This window comes from Lontra canadensis, unplaced genomic scaffold, assembly GCF_010015895.1.
Source record: "Lontra canadensis isolate GAN:19392208 unplaced genomic scaffold, GSC_riverotter_1.0 scaffold19, whole genome shotgun sequence".
NCBI classification, from domain to species: Eukaryota; Metazoa; Chordata; class Mammalia; order Carnivora; family Mustelidae; genus Lontra; species Lontra canadensis.
Window position 1 is genome coordinate 16,075,516 of NW_022631013.1, and position 26,275 is coordinate 16,101,790.

Here is a 26,275-nt window from a genome sequence, read left to right on the forward strand (position 1 = left end):
GCATGAAAGCAAGGTTGTACAACAGTGGTTTTTAAGCTTAGTTAAGCAGTGGAGCCCTTTACTGATGTAAAATCTAATATGCTCAAATTTATGAAATCAATATAAGTAAATTTTCTCCAGTTGAAGCAGGGATGGGGTCGTGGAGCCTGCTCATTTGCTTTCCTCTACCCTCACCTACTCTGACCCCAAAGGCATACTCTTGGACATTCTGGAGCAGTGATAGGAAACTGTTGGTTAATTAGAAAGAACATTTGATTGTACTCTCAGGAATCCTGGGTTCTTGTTCCAGCTCTGTTGTTAACTGTTTATTTGTATTGGTTTTGAACAACACTAATCACTTTGTAAGAAAGGGAGGAGGCAGTTTAAAGGACATCAGTGAGAAGAACTGTATATGATGTTATAATATATTTGAAGAATATAATTATATAGTTACATTAAGAGGTTAGGAATGGAGTTTGATACAAGCAGAAATGTTATGAAATTTTTTCTTCTGGTTTTGCCATCTGACATCTTTTTAAAAAAAGTTTAGTCATTGTCCAAGATACATTGGGAAATGAAAACTTGGACAGTAGACTCATAGTTTAAAAATAAAAAAAAGTATTTAAATGTATACATTCTTATTTGGAAAAGGGCCTGGAAAGACATACATCAAAATGGAAAAAGTTAACTGTGGGTGAGGAGATGATTGATTTTATTTTATCCTCTTCTTCGTATTTTCTAAACATTTTAAAGTGCATGTTCATCTGTAGAAAGAAAAAAGTTTCAAAATAAAAGATTTATTAAAAAAAGTCATTCAAGTTCAAAATTAAGTTGAATATATATTTAGAATAAATTATAAAATTAACTAATTGTTGGTTTTTAAAAATAACAGAAACTGATTAAAAACATTCTTAAATACTTCCCTTTTAGGTTTTCTATGTGAGTGGAGAAGACAGTCGCTGCAAGTAGAAGTGACACAGCATTTTTTTTAGGATGTCTGAAGATGAAGAAAAAGTGAAATTACGCCGTCTTGAACCAGCTATACAGAAATTCATTAAGATAGTAATCCCAACAGACCTGGAGAGGCTAAGAAAGCACCAGATAAATATTGAGAAGGTGGGCTGTTTTTCATTTTCTACCACAAGAAACAGTTGCAAATTCTGATTTATACTTGTGCATTTCAGCCAAATTTAGAATATTAGATAGCAGGCTTTGGTAAAACATCCATCTCCTATTGATTTAGTAACATTCATTCTTTTCATCTGGGTTTTTGTTTTACAACTACATCTGGTATTATTCCTTTTTTAGGGAGGGATTTAGGAATAGAAACTATACCTTTTAAGTTGTACATACTGACATACTGGGCAGTTAATTAAAATACAAATTGTCTGATAGTGCACCATAATGTGAAGGCAGTGAACTTTGGCTAATGGGCCTGCCTTAATTTCCTTCACCCTGTGGCTAGTTTTTTTAACTTTGGTGTCTATCAATAACTCCTATCCTCTTCAGGTGCACATAGAATAAAGAGGTAAATCATTGTGTGAAAGAGGGAATTTCCCAAATTGACTTCTTCCCTTTGAGGAAAGCCCCAAATTGAGAAATACCACCTGGAGGTTAGTTTAGGAAATAGGTGAGAAAGAACTAGTCTCCTGGATCATAGTGAAGGTGGCACAGAAACTGGACTGGCCAGCATCTGATGGAGTAGTTGTGGCATTCATGGGAACATAGGGTTTACTACTGAGCATTGACTTGGCAGATTATATTGCTTTATTTGCTGTAGGATAGTCAGTGGGATTTGCTCCTTCAAAAAGACCTCCCCCAAATAAATTTTAAGCTGTGTGGCCCTCCATTAATTTTTTGTGGTGGGGGGTGGGGTGGAAGTGGTCATTAAACCTTTCAGTATAAACAATATTTATCACCCTCACCTGAGTACCTTATATAACTAAGAAGTGTCAGCTTTTATTTCCCCCATAGATACCATTTGTCTTCCTAGTATTTAAATCTTTTCAAAAAGTATAGAAAATAAGCACCAGGAATATTAAGATGAAAATTTTAAAGCAAATATGAAGCTATCTAGAATTCAAGATTGCTATTTTGTCATCTCAAGTTTTTCTTTATTCGTAAGCAATAAGTTCTGTGACTTTCTAGGGTGGAGGAGTTTTCTGGTAAACTGGTTAGTCTTGTCATAAACAGAAACAAATTACAGGGCTCCATGCTTTGATTAATGAGGAGGGCTTATTCTTTTAGCACTGTAACAATATAGAAATCGAGTTGTTTACTCTGGTTGATCATATCTGGGTGGCAGGTTGATAAGGTGTATTTTAAAGTCCTGAGCTCATGTCAAAGCGCTCAGTTACAGAGATGACTAGAACTTGGCAGATGAATTGATTCTGAAACCGAGACATAGGTGGACTATGCTCTGTTAAGATCGTTTCTTTGCCCTATATTACCTTTGAGGTTTGGCATGTCTTAAATTTCCCTTTTCTTATACTTATTCTGTATAAAGTGCCTGCAGTCATACCCTCAGATCCTAGCCACACATACACCCAGTCAGTCATCAATGGAAAAGCCAGAACCCTGGGAACAAGGAAGGTGGGGATAGGAAAGGATATGTTATTGATTCGATTAGTTGTGCCAAACATCATAAGAATATTATTCCAGAGTTATATTGATCTTTCTCTGCCATAACATTTTTCCTTTAGCATTTTGTGAAATTCTTACTTAATGTGAAATTTTTAGACAATGTCAGAATAATTATAATTTACAATATAGGTGATGTCTGAAGCTAGGCAAACTCATGCTGATCTGTGTTTTATTCAGTACTCTTGGTCATTATACTATCTCTAGGATTTCTAGTTTTATTATGGAAGTGACTTTTTATGTATATAAGCTTGGATAACATATTTTAATAGTTTATGGCAATGCGAAAACATTTAAAAGCTGTTTCACTGTGGACAAAAGAGTTATGAACTAGGTTTGGACTCCAGGTGTTTGACAGTGCCTCACTTTAAAAAAGGCATATTCTTCCTGGGGGAAGGGTGTAGAAAGATAAAATATTTATTATGTTAGCCGTCAGTCATCCAATATGAATTTAAAAGAAGAAAGTCACACTGAAGAGAAATTGAAGGTAAGCCTTGGTGGAGTGATTCTGCAACATCCGAAAACAATGAGAGTAGTGTGCTGCGCACACCTGGGACTGTATTCCATAGGTCCTTCAGCATTACATTTTATTACACATGATAGACTTGATTAGAACGCAGCGCTGAAATTTGAAGTGTTAGCATTCAGCTTTCTCGGCTAACATAAGACAGGCTTAAGCATAGTTAATAGAAACAAGATCATGCTTGGAACATAATTTTCTTTGTTTCATATTGTAGGGTTAGGAGAAAACTTACTGTGTAGCATGTACTGTGTTAGTATATAGTTAAAATACAAGTGGCAGAAAACCCCAAAATAGTGTATTAAATCAGATAGACCTTTTTTGTTTTTTGCTTTTATTTTTAACCGCTCATAGTTACAGAGGCACTCCGGGGCTGCAGTGGCAGCTCAGCAGTCATTAAAGACCCAGGCTCTTTTTATCCTGTTCTCTGATCCTCAACTTGTTTCTCTCTTGCATGTAAAATAGCAGCTCCAACCTCAGCTATTACATCCACATTCCAGCTAAGATGAAATAACGAGAGTTGTATTTTTGCTATGTTCTTTTTTCTGTCAGTTCTCTTTTTTCTTTTAAAGGGAATCCTCTTCTTGTTTCATGGATGTAATATCATGGCATCTCTCTGGTGATTTTATTTTAAAGTTTTTATCTGCTTCTTTGTCTGTCTTCCCTGAGGTTTTTTTTTTTATTCTTGCTCTCTCTTCCCCCCACCTCCCTTCCTCCTTTCTTCTTTGTGTCAGCCTGCAGTATTATGGGCATTCCTTGGTGAGCTGTTGATGTTTAAGAGTGCTAATTGGAAGGTATTTGTGTGCGTAGCAGGAAGTAGGTGGGGTTTTATACCTGGAGGGGTGAGCAGGTGAAAGCTCTGTTTTAATGGGGAACCACCAGATATTCTTTTGGAATGTGTTCTTCTGTGAAGATAGGGACAGTGTAGTTGCTTGGGCCTGTAGAGGGAGCACTTGGTAGACTACCTCTTCCTTACATAAACTTTCAACCAAGCCTTCTGCCCCACCATACACATCTTCCTAACTCCCTGGTAGCTGATCACTGAGTCTTTAGGGAGTAGTCGTGTGGCTGTTGGCTTGTCACTCACTGCCTCTCACACACCACTCACCCCTTCTGCAGCCTCATGGTGCAGGCTTTCTCAGATCTTCTAAGTTAGTTGCAACATCTGTACTCTTTCCAACTTCTAAAATTTTGTTAGAATTTCTTGTCGACTGATATCTTCTGTTGTATTTTCATGACTCTTGTGAATGTATACCTTTTAAAGTTCTTCATTGCCATTTTTGTTGGGTTTTAGAAAAGAGCAGAGATAAATGCTTGTGTTCAGTCTTCCAGGCTTAATGAGAAGGGAAGTCATTAATTATAAGAAATAAATAAGTTTGGGTGTTTGCTGTCTTTTATTGTTAGCACTGAAAAGTTCATAAAAAATAGTTGTTGTTTTTTTTTTAATTTAAATTAGGTTTCTAATCCTTAGGAAGTATACAGTCCAGTTAAGGAAATAAATTAAGAAATAATTCAGAGAATAGTAGTGACATATAATTAAGTGTGAAAGTGAGTTGCACGGACTGTTCAGGTTAGGTGTGAAGCACAAGCTATATGGTACAAAATCAAACCTAATCAGCCTCATTGATTTGTTATGTATCACTTCATGTATAAGAGCCTTATAATAATATACTTTCAATTCCTCTCTCAGGGTCTTATTATAGTGTTAATGTCATATAATTTGCTTCTGTATCCAATAATACATTGTTGTTATTTTTGTTTTAAACAGAGTTTTCTTTCAAAAAGGTTTTAAAAATAAGGAAAAAAATTCTTTTTAAAGATTTTACTTCTTTCAGAGAGAGAGAGTGGGGGCAGGGGCAGAGAGAGAGAGGGAGAGAGTCTTAAGCAGACTCTGCATTCAGTGCAGAGCCTGATATGGGGCTTGATCTCATGACCCTGAGATCATGACCTGAAAATCAAGAGCCCCACGCTTGACCAACTGCACCACCCAGGCACCCCCTCCCCCCACCCTGGCCAAATGTTTTATATTTACCATTTTCAGTGCTCTTCATTCCTTTGTGTAGGGCCAGGTTTCTCTTCCATTTTTACATCAGCCTGAAGGGCTTCCTTTTTTTTTTTTTTTTTTTTTTTTTTTTTTTAAGATTTGTTTATTTATTTTGAGAGAGAGAAAGATTGAGAGAGAGCACAAGCAAGAGAGAGAGATTCTCAAATGGACTCCACACAGAGCCCATGGGGGTGAGGGGGTTCGATGTCATGACCTGAGATCATGATCTGAGCTGAAATAAGAGTTGGATGCTTACCTGACTGAACCACCCAGGCACCCCTATATGGGACATTTTCATGTTTCTGTCCTTTCACAGTATTTCTAGGTTGATTTTTTTCTTCTTTTGACATGTAGTATACCAATGATACACTGAACACTTACTAACATATTGATCGTTTGGATTTTTTATTTAAACCAAAAATAGTATGTGATGTCTGGTGTTGATGTTTGTATTCTACATAAATATTGTGCTATAATGTTACCACATTTTGCTATGGTTCCTGTCAAATGAAGAATTTTCTGTTATCCTGCTCATCAAGTTTCTTGGTTGAAACCCTGAAGGCTAAACATTGCCTTGGTAAAAACTAAAGAATGTGTATTTAGTGTTCATTCTCATTTTTGTGTACTTTCTAGTCTGCAGTATCAATGTTACTTTTTCTCAAAGTCAGATTTTAGTTTTTAATCCTTGACACTATCATTGACAAACTTTTAAAATTCTTGGTAAATAGTAACAATATCTCATGAATACTCTTAATCTTTATTTTTTATTCTTTTACATTCTCATTATTTTTTTCATCTCCAAAGAACTTGCAAAACTGAGCACACTGCCTTTTTTCAGTAAAGTAAATTGTATCTAGTTATTTTTATTTGTTTTACCATTTGCCAGAATTTTGTAGGTGATGTTTTCAAAACTTTCCTACTCATATTGTCATTGGACCATTAACTGACACTATTAAGTCAATAACTTTGAGCTAGTATCTTTAAGTTTGGTTAGGTGAGTGGGGATTTTTGTGGTAACTAGAAGTAATAAGTTTAGTAATTAAAAAAACCTGTACCTTTCTTCTCTTTTATATAGTATCAAAGGTGCAGAATCTGGGATAAGTTGCATGAAGAGCATATCAATGCGGGACGTACAGTTCAGGTAAGGCTATTATATTGTTTCTAGTTAATCAGTATGGAAAAGACAATCTTAAGAAAATTTTGCTAAAATAAATACCCTGTGGTTGGATCCTTTTATGCATATTTGTAACTATTTCTTTAAGGGTACATTTTTAGCAGGATTTACTGAATCAAATGTCATATATATTTTTAAGATTTTGATTCATATTACTAAAATTTCCTCTAGAAACAATGAATCAACTTACACTCAAAATCAACACATTTTCTAAAAACCTTACAACCATAAGTATTACCCATTTCTTAAAATTTTGCTGATTAGTAGTTCAAATAATGTTGCTTTATTGTTTTTATCTAGAGTTTTTCTTTAATTGCTTTGAATGGTGAAATTTTTTTTTCATATGTTCCTTGGGGAGTAGTATTTCTTTTGTAAATTTCCTGTTCCTGTCTCCTGCGTGTATTATGTTGTTGTCTTTTGCAAGAGTTTTTAGTCATTTTAAGGTATTGTTCTTCTATCTATAATACAGTTACAGTAACATAGTGTTGCAAATCTTTTTTGCAGCTACTGGCTTTTTAATAATAAATGTTAATTATTTTAAATTAATTTTAGAAAATCATGTATTTACATGGTGAAAAGCCAAATAAAGTTAAAAGGCTTTACCTTACCCTTTTCCATCTCCAAGTCCTAATTGCAAGAAACCACTTTTAATCATTTTGACCATTTTCCCTGGTATTTATCTCTTTATTCCTTAATATCATTTGTAGACTGGTATTTCTCAATCAGGTTGAGGTATTATCTGTTCTTGCGGTATTATCTCTTCTTGGAGCTCTAGCTTTTTACTCTGCTTTTGTACTTCCTTTCTCCTTATACAATTATATATAGTGTAATTTTTGGTTAAATTATAAGTCAGTATTTCATTATTTTGTTTATGAAGATATTGTTTCCTTCCTAGCCAAATGGTAAAATAGTATAGTCTTTGCTTTTTATGAAGTTAATAGTTGTTTCTCTTTTTCTCTCTTTTTTTTCTTTACTGGCTTTCTGTGTATTTGTAGTTAATTTTTTTAAATGTTCCACATCTCTGCTACATGCTATCAGTAATAATTTTCATATGCTCAGATTTACTACGTTCCATTCTTTATACTGAAGACTCCTTTCTATAGCCCTATTCCCAGTCCCGATCTGAATTTACTTTCTAGACTTGTTGCATGGCTGCTATTCTGGGATTTCCTTCACTGCTCTTCTGTGTGGGTCCATGTTTTCTGGGATATCATGTCTTACTCACTTTTGGTTTACTTTTGTTTTGTTGGAGTACATCTTTTAGTAGGTCTCTAAATAAGGGTACCTTGGAGGTAAATTTTTATGTTATTATGAGTCAGAAAAGTACCTTTTTTCTCCTCACATGTGATTACTAATTTCAGTAGGTATAGAATTCTAGTTGGAATTCTTTTAGATATAAAGGTTTTTTAGTGTAGCTCTTGCTAAAGCTGATATCTGATTTCCCAATTTTTATTTTTCTCTTTGGGAGCTTTTGTAATCCATTTAATCCCTGGTGTTCTCAAATTTGATCATGGTGTGCTTAGTGTTGGACTCTTTGAATCTAAAAACTTATGTTCTTTATTAGTTCTGGGAAATTTATTTGTTTAATCATTTTTAAAGACTTATTTATTTATTTTAGAGAGCATGCACTAGCAGTGGGGAGGGGCAGAGTAAAGAAGAGAGAATGCAAACCCCCACTGAGTACAGAGCCCTGTATGGACCCCAAGACCTGGATCATGACCTAGCCGAAATCAAGAGTCAGATGTTTAACCAACTGAGCCATCTGGTGGGAAATTTAAATTATTTGATGATTAATTCCTCTGCTCTTTGCTTTTTTTTTTTTTTTTTTTTTTTTAAATCTTTAATTGCAAGAGTCAGCAAAATATGGCATTTTCCTTGGAGGAACCTCCAAATATCAGTAGCTGGAGGCTTGTTCTGGTTCAGTTTTCTAAAGAAGAATCCTCTTTCTCCTGGGACAAGTAGACACTTAACTTTTCAGTTATAGAAACAGACTAAGTGAAGGTTGCTAGGGTGTCCTTGTTTAGTGCAAGGTTTCACATACATCTCTTTTAGCCCTGTGCTTGGTGTTTCTGAATCTCCACAGTGATTTGTTTCTCCAAAGAGTGCATCTCTGGGCTTCTTGCATTTCAAAAAGGTTTCTATAGCTGCAGTGTAGTGAATAGATCGGGATAGAGTGAAATGAATGCAAGAGAGCCTTTAGGAGAGATTACAAGAGATAGTGGAGATGGAAAAAAACAGATTGACTTGAGGTCTCATAGAAATTTGACTTACCTCTTTATATATGTATTTTACTGCTTGCTAACTAAATTATGGACCTAAAGATCAGGGATTGTGTCTCTGCTATTTGCGTATCCCGCAGTACCTGGTGTTCAGCAAGATTCAGTGTTTATTGAATGGTATTAAGCATGTAAATGTCAATGAGACTATTATGACTAGGATTTCTTACCATCTTCCCTGTTCAGTAGGTCAGTAAAAATCACTTATTTTCTTGAGACAATGGCTATAATCAAAGTGTTTACTGATTAAAGAATATATGTATATTTACATTATTGATCTCCATCTGGCAAAGCTTTATGTGTGCCATTAAAAGAGTGAGATTGAAACTGTTTTTAGATGTAAGTATTTGTTTAGTTTTATTCATATATGCTCTGAATTTTCTGGATAGGCTAGTTCTTTGCTAGTTTGTGTAAAACTCATTTTTTGGACAGTTTCCTAAACAGTTAACAATGGCTATTCTAGATTTCTCATTATTAGATATATATGAAAAGAACTATCTTTTTACTTTCATTATAGCATCTTTGTTGAAAAGGAATTCTTAATTTAATCATACTCTAATTTTTCAGTCTTTTGTTTTATGGTCATGTTTAAGGTGTCTTATTCAAGGAATATTTTCTATTTTAAGATCAAGAAGTTATTTTCCTATATTTTATAAAACATTTTATTTATTTATTTAGTTTTAAAAGATTTTATTCATTTATTTTGACAGAGAGAGAGCACAAGTAGGCAGAGCGGCAGGCAGAGGGGAGAGGGAGAAGCAGGCTCTCCGCTGAGCAGGGAGCCCAAGGCAGGACTTGATCCCAGGATGCTAGGATCATGACCTAAGCTGAAGGCAGCCGCTTAACTGACTGAGCCACCCAGGCTCCCCTAAAACATTTTAAAAAAATGTTTTAAATATTTTGCTTTTAACATTTAAGTCTTTAATCCATCTGAAATTGGTGATACGAAGTAGATACAAATAAAATTTCCCTTATTCTATTTGAAAAACCAGTTGTCTCACACTATTAACTGATTTCTACAATTCTATTTACATATCACAATTCCATATATGTATGTGTCTGTTGCTGGTCTTTCTATCCCACTGGTCAGTTTGTCTGTTTCTCCATCAAGTTCCACACTATCTTAATTAGACAGCCTTATGATATGGCTTGATATCTGGTAGGATAGTGCTTCCATTTTTCCCTTTTTGGGAGTGTTTTGGCTGTTCATGGCCCTTTAGTCTTCCATATGAAATTTGGATCTGCTTGTCAAAGTCCATATGCAATCTTGTTTGGAATTTGGGAATTGCGTTGGATTTATCCATGTATTTAGAGAAAATTGACGTATTTATAATGTCCAGTTTTCCCACCTATGAATATGGGATATTCTTGTACTTTTAATGTACTTTTTAATAGTCTACATACCAGTTGTGGTAGATTTTTAAAGATACCTGCAAATATTTCCATCTAGTTGGTATTGCACATTATGATTGTGCATTATGATCGTGCACTGTGATGGTGCTATATCACAGTATGATTCCCTTCCTGTTGAATCTGGGCTGAGGCAGGAATAATGCTGCCTGATTTCTGAGGGCAAGTCAGAAAGGTCAGATAACTTCCAAAGTAGTTCTCTGTGGGTGCCTGCTCTGGGGGAACTTTGCCATCATGTGAAATGTCCAGCTATCCTCCTTTGGGGGAGATAGATATTCTTTTGAATAATTGGTTTAAATCCCTTTGGACTTTCTCTTTATATGTATATATATTTTTAATAATATTTTTCTTCTCTTGTAAGATCACCCATTTTTCCTGATTTCTTCCTAGCTTTGATTTCTTGTGTTCCGCCCCCCCCCCCCGCCAAAACTGGCTTTCTAGTTATTGGAAGAAATAATTGGTTATAAACAAGCTTGCTCAAATTTATCTTTTTTTTTTTTTAAGATTTATTTATTTATTTTGGAAAGCAAGTGCATATGCATGAATGGGGGGCCAGGGAAGCAGGGAGGGGCGAAGGGAGTGGGAGAGAGAATCCTCAAGCAGACACCCTGCTGAGCGCAGACCCTGAGGCAGGGCTTAATCCCAGGACCCTGAGATAAAGACCTTAGCCTAAATCAGGAGTTGGAGACTTAAGGAACTGAGCCACCCAGGTGCCTCACTGCTCAAATTTATCTCTTAAAAAAAGATCTTAGGAGCACCTGTGTGACTCAGTTGGTTAAGTATCTGTCTTGATCTCAGATCCTGGGATCAAGCCCTGCATCAGGCTCCCTGCTCCCCGTCTTGCCTCTCTCCTCACTCATGTTCTCTCTCGTTCACTCACTGTGCGCATGTGCGCTCTCTCTCTCTCTCTGTAAAATAAATAAGTAATCTTTAAAAAAATTCGTATAAATGACAACAGCTCCCTCTGCAAAAGAATTCTTATTTCTTTTTATACATAATGCTTTCTCTGAAAGTAAAATCTCATTCTGCTGTATTCCAGGATGATTGTAAGGATTGTTAATCATGTGTGCAAAGTGTTTACATAGCCCTTGTCATAAGTAAGTATTTAGTAAATAAGAGGAATTGGAGTAAGCTTGATTTGATACTTTCTCTTTTAACTGCTAGATCAAGCCAAGCAGAAGTGTTAGGTTTTGTTAGTTTAACTTAAAACACATTGGGGGCGCCTGGGTGGTTCAGTGGGTTCAAGCCTCTGCCTTCAGCTCAGATCATGATCTCAGGGTCCTGGGATCGAGCCCCGTATCGGGCTCTCTGCTCAGCAGGGAGCCTGCTTCCTCCTCTCTCTCTGCCTGCCTCTCTGCCTACTTGTCTGCCAAATAAATAAAATAAAAAAAAAAAACCACATTGTAAATGCATCATTTTTTTCCCACCTTGGTTTGCTTGTCTTACAAAGGTACAAAATGTGTATTTTAAAAAGCTTAGTCTTTCTTGCCCCCCTCCCCAAGTACTTAACATACAATAATAATAGTAGCTGATAATATAGGATTCTGTAAAATATATCACAATATTAGCTTTGAAGAAACTTACCAAAATGTGAATTCATAAAAAGTTAAATAAAATATTTAAATAATAGTTTAAGGCTTTAGTAATAAAAGAAGTAAGTCAACATACAATTTTCAAATATATTATAAAGACCAGTAAGTGATATAGTTCCAGTTGGCTAGATGCTGGATAAGGGAAGTGTTATCCTCATTTTTTAGATAAAGTAAGGCTGAATAACAAAGAAACGTAGTGTATTAACTGCACAAGGCCTCAATAAGTGGTAGTGCAGGAATCTAATCTGGAATTAATATTAACTTAGGGAGTACCGCACTTAATACCTATATGTTAGTCCTCATTAGATACATGTTGAGTAAATAAATGGAGACTTTTTTCTCCTTTGAGTTTTACTGCTTTTGGTATTTCAGTTAGTATTTTTAAGCTATATATAATATATATCGTTTCTTTTTGGTGCCTTTTGGTGTTGAAATAAGTGTAAAGTTGTTACACTACTATCAATACCTTAGTGTAGTTAGGTAATACAAGAACAGTCCAGATTTATTGTAATTAAGCAGTTATGACTCTGGAGCCTTTAATAATAAATGATATGTCTAGAATGTGTTTACTCTAAGTTGTTTAAATGTTTACTAGTGGACTTGTGCTCTGTTTGTAAGGAAGTCAGGTTATTATGATACCAAATGTTTTTGGCTGTACACAATTTGCTCACAAAATTACATGTTGTAAAAACACATTAAGAATCCTTAATCAATATTTAACACAAGCAAATATATGCATAGCCACTCTTTTAATCATTAAATACATAATTAACCATTTTTTCAGAATTTTAATTAACTCAGAATAATTACTTTCTACAATTATCAGTAAAGATAAGTATATGTTTAAACATATTTTTTAATCTTTAGATAGAAACTTTAGGGTATTTCTGGAAGAAGGGGGAAAAGCCAAAACTAGTTATTAAATTTTGTTATAGAACTAAAGAGAGAGATATATAACCTTGATTATAAAAAGTTTGGCCATAGTTTTCAGTTTACTGTTTTGTATCCTATAAGCTTGCTAATTACTGAGTTAGTGTAGTTTCTTGTTTCTGAACTTACTTCATTGACTATCTAACTTGCATATATAATAACTTGTAGATATAATAACTTGCAGATATTATAAATTTTCAAAACTTGGCATGTCAGCCTTTCTAACCTGATTATTAAAAGAGCAGAAACATTTTAACTTTTGCTATGTTCTAGATACTATTCTAGACCCTGGGGGATATAGTCATGAGCAAAACAAAATTCTTATTGTCATTGAACTTATATTCTGGGGATGGTGAGTGGAAAAAGCAGAGACAGATAATTTTTTAACAAATAAATATATAATGGGACATGTGGATGGCTCAGTTGGTTCAGCGTCTGCCTTTGGCTAAGGTCATGATCCTAGAGTCCTGGGACCAAGCCCCATGTCGGACTCCCTACTCAGCGGGGGGTCTGCTTCTCCCTCTCTCTGTGCCACTCCCCTGCTTATACTGTCTCTCTCTCTCTCTGTCAAATAAATAAAACCTTTTAGACATATAATATTTAGATGGTTTTAAGTGCCATGAAGTAAAAGTAAAGCCGGTTAAAGGGAACAAAAAAAATCACAGAAGGTGATGAATGTTCTTATATACACAGTGTTTGCAAAAGGTTTCTGATGACATTTAAGCAGAGACTTGAAGGAAGTCAAGGCATAAACCTAGGGAATCAAGTGGGAAGACTGAGGGGAGAGGATGCAGTGGCATATTCAAGGGGTAGTAAGGAGGTTAGTGTGGCTGGTGTGAGCAAGGAGGATATAGGAGAAGTAAGGGCAATCTCCTGGATCTGATGATGAACGACCTGGCAGGATGTGGTAATTTGAAGTTGGGTAGAGAGTCTTTGGAAGGACCTGAATGGATGATGAACTGATATGACTTTAAAAGATCACCTTGACTATTATGAAAAGGATAAATTCTAAGGAAGCAAGGATGGAAATAAGAATACCAGTTAGGTAGCTAATGAAATAATCAGGATATTGTGGGTTTACTTTTTAAAGATCTTTTTTTATTTTAGAGAGAGCACACTTAAGTGAGGGGGGCAGGGAGAGGGACAAGCAGACTCTGCACTGAGATGGAACCCCCAGTGGGGCTCTGTGATTATAACCTGAGCTGACTTCAAGAGTTGGCTGCTTAACAAACTGGGTTACCCAGGTGCACCTGGGTTTACCTTTTAGAAAAATGCAGAAATACAGATGTATAGACAATTTTGTGTAGAATGTCAGGGTTGTAATATGTTAAGATTTTTATCTACTTTCTTTGTAGTCCTGGCAAATGATTCTGAACTTACACGCTTGGCAGAGGAATAAAGAACTACCCTGACATCAACCTAACTGATGAAGTAACTTTTTGACAAATTTTGCATATACACACTTCAAATATACAAAATATGGCAAATAGTAAAAATAATGTAACAGTTCTCATCACCCAACTTTGTTAAATATTGACATTTTGTCACAGTTTCTTCCTTTTTAAAAAATTTAATTACAAATATTATTTTTTAGAGGAGGGAGGGGAAGAGGGAGAGGGAGCGAGAGAGTCTTAAGCAGACTCTGCTCAGCGGGGAGCTTAATGTGGAGCTTTATCACACAGCCCTGGGATCACCACCTGAGCAGAAATCAAGAGTCTGATGCTTAACTGATGAGCTACCTAGGCACTCCTTCCCCCCCCCTTTTTTTTTCCATAAGAAAACTTTACAAATACCATTGAAATCCCTTGTGTACCTTTTCTTGATTCTATTTACCTTGTTCCTACCTTCATCTGAAAAATAATCTTTTCTGCTGATTTAAATATTTATCATTTCTTTTTTTAAAAAATTATTATTATTATTATTTTAAGTAAGCTCTGTTCCCAGTGTGGGGTCCGAACTCACAAACCTGGGATCAAGAGCTGTGCACTCTACTGACTGAGCCAGCCAGGCACCAAGTATTTATCATTTCTGTGCATTTAACTATTTACAAATAATAAGTGATATCGTTTTGCATTTTTCTGTCTGCTTTTTTTTCCAAACAACTTTCTTAAGGTGTAATTGACATAAAGTACACAATTTGATAATTTTTGACATGTGTATACCATGAGACCATCACTACAGTCAAGATAATTAATATATCCATCGTCCCAAAAAGTTCTTCACACCTCATTGTACTGTCTTCTGGCTTCTCCCACCCACATTCCTGTGCACCAGTTCCCATTCTCTACTCTCCGTGTACATGTGCACACACACCCAAGCAACCACTGTACAGTAGTTTGGATTTCCTAGAATTTTATATAAAAGAATCATGAAATAAGCACTTCTTTGGTCTGGCTTCTTTCACTCTGCATGCATATTTTGGGTGTATTCGTGTTATAGTGTGTATCAGTATTCATTCCTTTTCATTGTTGGGTAGGTATTCTATTGTGTAAATATACCATGGCTTGTTCATCTGTTTCTCTGTGATGGTCATTTGGGTTGTTTTCAGTTTGGGGTTATTAAAAATAAAGCTGCTACGTGGGGCGCTTGGGTGGCTCAGTGGGTTAAGCCTCTGCTTTCAGCTCAGGTCATGATCTCAGGGTCCTGGGATCGAGCCCCGCATGGGGCTCTCTGCTCAGCGGGGAGCCTGCTTCCCCTCTCTCTCTGCCTGCCTCTCTGCCTACTTGTGATCTCCCTCTGTCAAATAAATAAAATTTTTAAAAAATAATAAAAATAAAGCTGCTATGAACATTTGAGTAAAGGACTTTGTATGGACACAGGATTTCATTTCTCTTGGATAAATACTTGTGAATGGAATGGCAGGATCATGTAGTTGTTATTCCTTAATTATGTAAGAAACTGCCAAGCTGTTTTATGAAATGATCATACCATTTTACATTCCTACCAGTTCTTCATATCCATGTCAACATTTGATATGCTTAGTCTTTTTTTTTTTTAAGATTTTATTTATTTGAGAGAGAAGGTGAGCAAGAGAGCACAAACAGGGGCAGAGGGAGAGGTAGAGGGAGATACAGACTCCCTGCTGAGGGGGTAGCCCAACTTGTGGCTCAGCGCCAAGACCCTGAGATCATAACCTGAGCCATAGGGATATGCTTAACCAACTGAGCCACCCTGGTGCCCCAATATGGTTAGTCTTACTAATTTTATCCATTCTGTAGGCCGGTAGTGGTATCTTATTGTGATTTTAATTTTTGATTAATGACATTTCTGTTTTATTTTGAATAATTTTTTATTTTATGTATCTCCTTGCCTTGTAAGCTGTAACTTTTTGTGTTGTTATTTTAGTGGTCACTGTAAGGTTTATAATATACATTTTATTACAGTTTATCTTTTAAGTCATACACTATTTCACATATGTTTAAGAAACTTAATATATACTTCTCTTTCTCCCCTCAGTCTTTGTGCTATTGTTGTTGTATTTTTACTTATACATATGTTATGTACTTCATAATGTTTAAACTCTCAATTATCTTTTTCAAGTGATATAGATATTAAGGGGGGAAATCTTACATATTGTGTTATTTCCATTTCTGGTGTGCTTGATGCCTTTGTGTAAACCCATATTTCCATCTGGTATAATTTTCCTTTTGCCTGAAAGATTTCTTTTAACATTTTTTGGAGCACAGTTATACCAGTGATGAATTCCTTGATCTTTTGTATATCTGCAAAGCCTTTATTTGGCCTTTGTTTTTAAAAGGAATTTTGCTGTTTATAGAATTCTGCATTGACTTTTTTTTTTTCTTCCAGTACTTTAAATGTGTTTTCAACTTTTCCACTTGGGTTTTTTCCAGTGAGAAATCTGTTTCATTCTTATCTTTATTCTCAGTGTGTAATATGTCTTTATTTTCTGGCCGCTTTTACAATTTTCCCTTTTTTGCTGGCTTCGAGTACTTTGATTATGATGAACCTTGGTGGCATTTTCTTCACATTTCTTGTGCTTTCAATTTGTAGAACATCTCGGATCTCTAGGTTTATAGTTCGCATCAAATTTGAAAATTGGGGGCATTATTTCTTTGAATATTTTTCTGTCCCTTCTCATCTCTCCTCTCCTTCAGAGATTCCCAAGTACATGCGTGTTAGACTGCTTGAAGTTATCTTACAACTCACTGATGCACTTTTAAATTTTTTGGATTCTTCCTTCTCTTTGTGGTTAATTTTGGGTAGTTTTATTTCTAAGTCTTCATGTTTACTAGTCTTAGCAGCAGCAGCATCCAATCTGCTGTTAATATACTTAAGGCATTTTTCTTCACACATATTGTAGTTTTCAATTCTAGAATTTGATTTGGGCACCTCTCTCTCTTTTTATTAAGTAGACTCTACATTCAACATGGGGCTTGAACTGAGGACCCTGATATCAAGAGTCAAATGCTTTACCACCTGAGTCACCCAGGTGCCCTGATTTGGGTCTTTTTATAACTTCCATGTCTCTACTTAATTTTTTAAACATATCTATGTCAGTTCTAGGCCAGTTTCAATCAAGTGATTATTCTCCTTATTATGGGTCATACTTTCCTGTTTCTTTGTATGTATAGTAATCTTTGGAAAGCCTTTGCTAGTTTTGTTTGTTTTTTGTTTTTTGAGTTTTTGGTTTTTTGTTTTGTTTTTTGTTTTTTGTTTTTTTTTGAGTGCTAGTATTTTCATGTTCCTATAAATCTTCTTGAGCTTCGTTCTGGAATACAGTTAAGATACTTGGAAGCAGTTTGATTCTTTCGGGTCTTAATTTTATGATTTATTAGCCTTGATTGAAACAGTCCCCAGTATTGCAATAAAACCTTTCTGAGTGCTATACCCAGTGCCCTGGGAATTTAAAGTTTTTAGCTGGTGGGAGCAGACACTGTTTAAAGATTTGAGTGAGTACTAAGCATTGTTCCTTCTAACCTTTTGGGATGATTTTTTTTCTTCCAGCCTCAGGTAGTTTTCTCACATACATGTTCTAGTTAGTTCTCTGCTAAATACTTGAAGGTTATCCCTCTGCATATCTGGAGGGTTCTCATTCTGTGCAGCTCTCTCCTCTCCAGTACTTTAGTACTCTGTTCTGCAGACTCTGCAGAAGCAGAGGTCTTCTATTATTATGTTTTGAAACTGCAAGTGAAATAAGTTTAACAGTTTTCTTCTCTGGGATAAGAAAACATAAGCATTCAGATAGATTTGGAGATCAGCTTTTGAAAGAAAGTAAGTGGAAAAGTTGGAACCTGTTACTACTGTAATAATTTGCTGAAGAATATTTACCCAGTTATAGAAGAAACTTGATCAGCCTAGTCTCTGTAGCAGTGGTGATACAGAACTTGTTGAGAATGCAGATTTCTGGGACCCGTCTTAGAGATTCTGAGATAGTAGATTTCAGACCACATTTAGAAAGATACTGCTCCTGGAGTACCTGGGTGGCTCAGCCCGTTAACCATCTGGATTTTTTATTTTGGCTCAGGTCATGAACTTGGGGTCATGAGATCTAGCTTGGAGTTGGGCTCTGCGCTCAGTGCTCAGTGCAGTCTGCTTGAGATTTCTTCCCTCTTCCTCTGCCCCTCCCTGCACTTGTGCATACAAATGGTCTCTCAAATAAATAAAATCTTAAAAGAAAAAAAAAAGGAAAGATGATGGTCTACACAGAGTCTATCCCAGTTCTATAGGCAATGAAAATAAGAAAATAAGATCAGCCTTGGAATTTATAGGAATAAAACATGACTTTCATAATTTTACCACAAGAAATGTAGGAAAGAGCTATGTATTTTTAATTTTTTAAATTTTTTAGGAGAATTTAAAAGGGAGAAACAGTAGAAAAGAGAGGGGATGAGGAGGGAGAAGGGAAATGTGAGGATTGTAAACAGAAATTAGAGAACAGAAGAAGAGATTAGAGAGAGTCAGGGCCAGGTAAGGAATGGAAGAGAAGATAGACTAGATTCCAAAAATGAATGCTATTAGAAGATAAATTATTTTAGATTATTTTGCTGAGCTTCAGTTGAATTTAAATTTTAAGTTTGCCTTGAAATATTTATGAGCTGATTAATTAGGATTTAGGGATTTTGACCCCCTACTCTGATTGGCATGGTACTATAGAACCTCAGGAAGGAAATTAAAATTAAATATATTGTAGGACACACCCTTGTTTTATGTACCTCTAAGAAAGAAAAGTGCTGCCAGTTAAGAATGGCCCTTTTTTTTTTTTAACATCTATTTTAAGATGCAATTCCAATTCTAACATCCAAAAGATGTTAGAATGTGGGAAAGATACTGTGTCCTAAAACTGATAAAAATACAGTATTTAGAAAACTTCTACCCTTGTACTCTACCTGTCTTTACCCAACTTGGCCTATTTAACATCTTCTGTTTTCCTAATATTCTTCATGAAGCCTGTCTAGATTATGAAAGTAAGATATTTCAAGTTTCCTTTGAGCATGTTTCTTATGCCCCTTTGAGTTTTGAGTATTTCTCTTTAATAGAGAATTAAAAGCAGTATATGAGTTTGGTAGTTCTTACTCTGCATCATCTGTTAACATTATACCATCTGCCCCAAGCAGTAGACCTATTCCTCCTTTCTTGTTCTTGCTCTACATGTATTTTTTCCATTCTTTTTATTGTTCTTAACATTTTTCTTCAGCCTCCGCTCATTCTGGGCTTTTACTTTACTTACACGAATCTCCTTGTTTCACACGACTCTTTTGTATTCATCCTTGTTCACATGCCTTCCTTTTTTTTTTTTTTTAAACCTCTTAAAATTCTAAACTTTGCATACCATACACAACCACATTGGATTCTTCAGATGCCCCTTCTTTTCTTATCAGATTAATTTTTTTGTTTATAGTTTCAGAATTTCACCTTTTAGAAACTATCTTTCTCTTTCAAAAGAAGATCTTCCTATCACAATAAAATTTCTATGGCATCACACAGCTATTTTCTCCAGAAAAATGTGATTCACTTCCCTAAAGTATTAGTGTTTTTATTATTCCCTTTTTAACTCTTAAGAACTCCAAGATGGCATGGTTGCTTTTTTTCATGGGTTTCATTTCTACTTCACTATTTTATGCTTATAAGTCAGAATTAATTCCAAAAACAAGGTTCCTTTCATTATTTCTTCCAGCTAATGAAAGATGAAATGTTTCATATGCCTAGTGACTTAACATTACGCATTCCTAGGGAACAAATCTAGTTGCATTCTTTTTTTTTTTTTTTTTTTTTTCCTAGTTGCATTCTTGAGAGTTGGTAATCTCTGTTGTTGGACTACTGCTTTGCCACTTTAAATGGGAAATAATTAAGAAAGCATTCATTCATTAACCATGTTTATTGAATCAAACCATGTATCAGGGATCAAATACAGTCTTGAGGACATAATGGTAAAGAAATTAGGCATAAGTCTCTTGTCCCTACAACCTCACAATTTAGTCAAATGAATGAATTAATATCTTTTATCCAACAAGGTAGTAGGTAATATACTTCCACAATGAGATTGATACTCATTTTTACCCCTACCCAAATGCTTTTGTATTTGTTTCTATCTTAGCTTAATTGAACATACAGGCTGATATAAAATTCTTTTCTAAAAATGTAATTAACACTTTTTACTGTGAAATATAACATATGTGCTATAAATGCATATAGCATAAATACACACCTAAACAAATTATTATCCTGGGAATACTCATGTAACTACTACTCAGATCAAGAAATAGAAAATTGCCCCCATCCTGTAAACCCTATCACCTCTTTCCTATAACAACCGCCTTTCTCTCCCCCAAAATAATCACTGTCTTGATTTATATGGTAATTGCTTCTTAGTATTTCTGAGTATAGTTTATTTTCTTAGTATAGTTTTACCACTAAATGTGTCATTAGCTATAGATTAATATAGTCTGGTTTTGACATTATGTAAATTGAAATAAATAATATGTCTTTTATGTCTGGGTTGAGACATAAAACAGTACTGTATGGTCCAGTATATGGTCCATTGTATGAGTTTACCATAGCATATGGTAAACATTTACTATGATATATTGATGGTCATTTGAGTTATTTTTACCTTTTTTAAATTTTGTTTTCAGTTTCTATTACAGGTGATATTAACATTCTTGTATATTTTTGTTGGTATACATGTGCATTCATTGGTATACGTGTACTTACCTTTCTCTTAAATGTATTCCTAGGGCAGGAATCACTGGTTCATTAGGCATCCTTATTTTCAACTATAGTATAATGACAAACTGTTTCCCAAAATAGTTGTACTAATTTTACAATCCTTCCAGGGATGAATGTGAGTTTCTGTGGTCTCCATATCCACACCAATATTTTGTAAAGTCAAACTTCAATTTTAGGTGTTCTGGTTCTAACTAATTCTGGTTTAATTTACCTTTACCAGACTATTAGTGAGATTGAGTAACTCTTTGGTTTTGTTTTGTTTTGTTTTGTTTTGTTTTGTTTTAATATAGATTTACTTATTTGAGAGAGAACATGCATGAGCAGGAGGAGGAACAGAGAGGAAGGGGTGGGGAGAGAGAGAGAGAGAGAAGCAGACTCCCTGCTGAATGGGAACCTTCTCGCCCACATTTCTACAGGTTTTGACTTTTTCTTATCTATAAGAGTTCTTTATTCTGTCTGTGACCCCTTTGTCAGTGTATGTGTTACAGTTATCTTCTTTCACTCATTGATTAACCTTTTCACTGTCTTTTTGTATCCCTTGATGACTAGAAGTTCATTTGATTTTTTTTTTAAGATTTTATTTATTTATTTGACAGAGACAGCAAGAGAGGGAACACAAACAGGGGGAGTTGGAGAGGGACAAGCAAGCTTCCCACTGAGCAGGGAGCCCAGTGCAGGGCTTGATCCCAGGACGGTGGGATCATGACCTCAGCCGAAGGCAGGCGCTTAACGACTGAACCACCCAGAAGTTCATTCACCCAGAATGCCCTAGAAGTTCATTTAATTTAGTATAGTCAAGATTATCATTTTTTTCTTGGTGCTTTTTGTGCTACATTTAAGAGGTATTTCCTGTCCTTACGTCATAAATATATTCTGTTGTTTTGTCTTTCAGATTTAGGTCTATAATCCATCTGGTTAATTATTGTGTATGGTGGGAAGTGGTGTGTCCAGTTTAATTTTTTTTTTCCCATGTGAATACCCAAATGACCATGTACTCTTTTGTGGAAAGATCATGGTTCCCTGAAGTCCCACCTTTGTTGTAAATTCAGTGCATATATGCTTGGGTTGTTTCTCAGCTATCTGTCTCATTGGTGTATTTGTCTATTCTTGCACTAATACCACACTATCTTAATTACTATGGCTTTATAATTAGTCAATATCTAATAGAGGAAGTTTTTATTAATCTTCTTCAAAGTTAGTATCAGCCCTATATGTGCAGTTCCAAATACGTTTTGGAATCAGCTTGCCAAGTTCCACCAAACAAAGAACCTTTTTCAAATTTATTCTAATTTATTGAATCTATATATTCAAACCCATGTTGTTCATGGGTCAGCTGTACATGGTTTATCATTTTATCCTTTTACTTCTAACTATCTTTATGTTTTTTTTTTAAATTTTTTATTTATTTATTTGACAGAGAGAGGCACACTGAGAGAGGGAACACAAGCAGGGGGAGCAGCAGAGGGAGAGGGAGAAGCAGGCTTCCCGCCGAGCAGGGAGCCTAATGTGGGGCTCAGTCCTAGGACCCTGTGATCATGACCTAAGCCTAAGGCAGTTGCTTAATGACTGAGCCATCCAGGCACCCATATATTTATGTTTTAGATGTATTTCTTGAGTTTTATATTTTTTCCAGTCTAAAAGTTTTTATCTTTCAGCTGGAATATTTATCCCATTTATGTTTAATATGATTGTCAATGTATTTAAGTTTAGATATTACACTCTTTTACCTGCTTTCTACTTCTTCCACATATTCTTTATTCTTTTTCATATCCAATTTCACTTTCTTGTTTTTTTTTTTTTAATTGATCCAACTGTTCTCAGTTAGTTTTGGAATTACATGCTCTTAGAAATTACAACATACATCCATCCATAAACAAGACAGATTATACAGGTACCTTGGAATATTTTCGTTGTATATGTGTCCCCCAAAGTAAATGTTAATTTTAATGCTATTTTTATGTATTTTAATCATACACATATATTTAAAATATATTACTATTATTGTTTTAGTATAGTTACTGGTCATATAGATTTATCCATACTTTTTTTTTTTAACTTTTTTTTAATGTTATTCATTTCTTTATGCATCTCCACTTTATATCTGGGATTAATTATTATTCTTTCTGAAGGACACTTTTAGATTTACTGTGTATTTGCTGGAGACAAATTCCCTCAGGTTTTGTTTATCTTCATTTTACCTACCAAAAGATATTTTTCTGGGTATTAAAATTTAGGGTGACAATAATTTTTTCTCCATACTTTGTATCATTCTGTTCTCTTCTGACCTTTATTGTTGCTTGGAGAAGACATATTATAGTCTTACTGTTCTTTTTCTGGTCTTTATTATGGTCTTCTGGGTGTGGCCCTGCTTTTTTTGTCATTGTTCAAGGTTTATTGGTGTTTTTGTTGGTATGACCTTTGGGTAGTTGGTTACACTGCTTATATATGGATTTTTCTTTTTACATTATATGGCAATGTATGCTGTTCTTAACATATAGTACACAAAATAAGATCCTTTATAACAGTTATAATCATACATGTAATGTTGGGTTTATATATTGGATCACAGAATGTGAGTGATTAGAGAGAAAAAGTTAGGGTAGGCATGTTGGGTGAAGAAACCAGAAGTTATGTAACATAGAATAAACATATCTAGTTTGAAGGGTAACTGTAGCATATACAACATTGGCAGGGGTGCCCCTGAGATGGGTAGGCCTTTTTACAAGAAATTGTATTGCCTCTAGTTCTTTTTTGAGCTCCTTGTGGGAGATCTTTTCCTCTCTCTTTTCTTTTTTCCCTTTTTGGCTGTATGTTTTTATTTACTCTTCTCGGGATTTGCCAATCTTCTTGAATCTGTGGATTGATGTCTTTTCTTAGTCATAATCCATTCAAATTTATTTTGTATCCTTTTCTTCTAGGGTTCTAAATATATGTATATTATATTCTTTTTTAATTATATCCTACATCTTTTACCTCTCTCCTATATCTTTTAACTTTGTTTCTTTTTTACATAGTTTCTTCATATCTAATTTTCAGTTTACTAAGTCTTGAGTTGGTCTAATATGCAGCTAAATATTTATTTGACATGGAGAACGTGTGTGTGCACAGCAGGGGGAGGAGAATGTCAGGAAGAGGGAAAAGCAGGCTTCCCACTGAGCAGAGAACCTGAAATGGGGTTGATCCAAGGGCCCAGGGATGGTGACCTGAGCTAAAGGCAGATGCTTAATTGATTGAGCCACACAATTGATTGATTAGCTAAACTCTAATTAAATTTTTTCTTTTGTGTACTTATTTTTTTTTTTAAAGATTTATTTATTTGGAGAGAGAAAGACTAAGAGTGGGGGAGGGGCAGAGGGAGAGAATCTTCCAGCAGACTCCCCACTGGGCGTGGAGCCTAATGCAGGGCTCAATCAACCCATGAGATCATGACCTGAGCCTAAACTAAGATCAGATGCTTAACTGACTGAGCCACCCAGGTGCCCCTGTATACTCTATTTTTTAAAAAATTATTTTTATTAACATGTATTATTTTCCCCAGGGGTACAAGTCTGTGAATCATCAGGCTTACACATTTTATAGCACTCATTATAACACACACCCTCCTCAATGTCCACAACCCAACCACCCTCTCCCTAGCCCCCCACCCACCAGTGACCCTCAGTTTGTTTGTGAGATTATGAGTCTCTTATTGTTTGTCTCCTTCCCAACCCCATCTCTATTTTTAGATGATAGAATATTCATTCTTTTTAAAAATCTGTACTTTACTTTTTATAGTTTGCAGTGTTTGATGAATTTCCAAGCCCGATTTTTATATCTTTTGATAAAATAACCATAGTTTTTTAGGCTACATTTGCTATTATGCATATCAAATATCCCTTTGGATGTTTCTGTTGTCTGTTGTTTCTGCTGTTCTTCATCTTGTATATGCTCTCCTGTGCTTGATTATCTTTGGCGGGCATTATATTTGAAAACTTACTTAGAGAGATTTTTTGAGGATAGGGATAATGTTATTTTCCTCTAGAGAGGATTTCATTTACTCCCTCTAAGCTCCTGGGGTACTAATTTTCCACAATTATCTTTATACAGTTTTGGGGATTAAAGTTTTTATGCATTACCCAAAGACTGGAAGCCAAACTGTAGTTCATGCGAAGGCTGATTTATTTCAGGATTACTTGGGCTCTTGGGGTACAGCTCTTTCAGATCCCAGCTCAAAGCACCATAGTGGTTATATTTAGCAGGACCTAGCATTGAGTATTTTACCCAGAAATTTATGAGGCTTTCAGACACTCTGGTAAGCAAATACTTCCAAGCAAATGTGGCCTTGAGTTTATGACTCACCTCTGGATTTTCACCTTTGTCTAATTCTTGGCCTACAAATTTCTTACTATCTTGTTTGCTTTTTGATGCCTTTGAATTTTGTCTCTTTATGATTTGTCTTATTGTCAGCTTTTTAATTAATCATTGGTGGGACGGTTAGTTTGAATTATCTACCTTGCTGTACCATGAGGCAGAAACACCTACTTTATGTTTTTCACATATGTTTCTTTTATTTGATTTTGGAGAGATTCCATAGCTGTGCTGTCCAATATGGTACCTCTTAGTCACATGTAATTGTTGAACACTTAAAATGTGGCTAGTTTGGGGCACCTGAGTGGCTTAGTCTGTTAAATGTCTGGGTCTTGATCTCAGAGTCATGAGTTCAAGCCCCACATTAAAAAATTGTGACTAGTTTAAAATGTGCTGTGAATGTACAATATTTAATAATTTTACATTAATTACATGTTTAAATTATATTTTGGATGTATTGGGTTAAATAAAACATTAAAATTCGCTTCACCTTTTTACTTTTTAATGTGACTATTAGAAAATCTGAAACTATGCATATGCCTTGCATTTGTGGTTTGCATTATATTTCTGTTGGGTAGTATAGCTATATAGAAAAATTGTTGAGAACATATGCTCTGTAGCCTGGATTTAACTCCTGGCTGTACTTTTTTGCTAGAAGTATAATCCTAGGCTTTTTAAAAAAATGTCTTGCTTTAATTTTCTCTTCTGTAAAATGAGGATAAAATAAGGTAAAAGTAAAATAAGACAGAAAAGGTAAATACATAGTACAATGGACAACTTACAGTTTTAATAAAAATATAGCCATTATTTGTGCTTTTGATACTATAGTATCAGATTTTATAGTTCAGTGGGTGTTTTCTTTCTTTCTCTTAGTATTTTCCTCTCCACCCTTAGTAATAGAATTCTGGACACCATAGTTTGGTGGGGGACATAAATGTATGTGCAAATTTTATAAAATAGGAAGAATATGTCATAGGCAAATGTTCATTAGCTGCAGAAACTTAAATGCTTCTCCAAGATAGTACTGCCTAAAATATTTCTATATAGTTCAGAAAGGAATTGTACAGCCAAGAGTTGGTGGTTTGTTAGAAATAATACTGTTCCAGCACTTGAAAACTGGACACTAGGCTTAATTCTACCACTGTGTTCATCTGGAGTCCATTTTCCCTCTTGTAA

The 26,275-nt window shown here is 35.1% G+C and overlaps 1 protein-coding gene across 3 annotated transcripts in view; it reads left to right on the plus strand.

The window, feature by feature from the left end:
- Positions 1-889: 889 nt before the first annotated feature.
- STX17 (syntaxin 17) overlaps positions 890-26,275 on the plus strand; it is a 46,581-nt gene continuing 21,195 nt past the window's right edge. Inside the window, exons 1-3 of one of the 3 annotated variants that reach the window (XM_032860709.1) lie at positions 890-1,095; positions 6,259-6,324; positions 7,976-8,122. In XM_032860709.1, coding sequence (XP_032716600.1) covers positions 973-1,095; positions 6,259-6,324; positions 7,976-8,122 — 336 coding nt within the window. In that variant the 5' untranslated portion in view covers positions 890-972. Of the gene's footprint in view, positions 1,096-6,258; positions 6,325-7,975; positions 8,123-21,088; positions 21,169-26,275 lie in introns of those variants that run through there. The other 2 variants (XM_032860710.1, XM_032860711.1) reach the window with 2 other exon arrangements.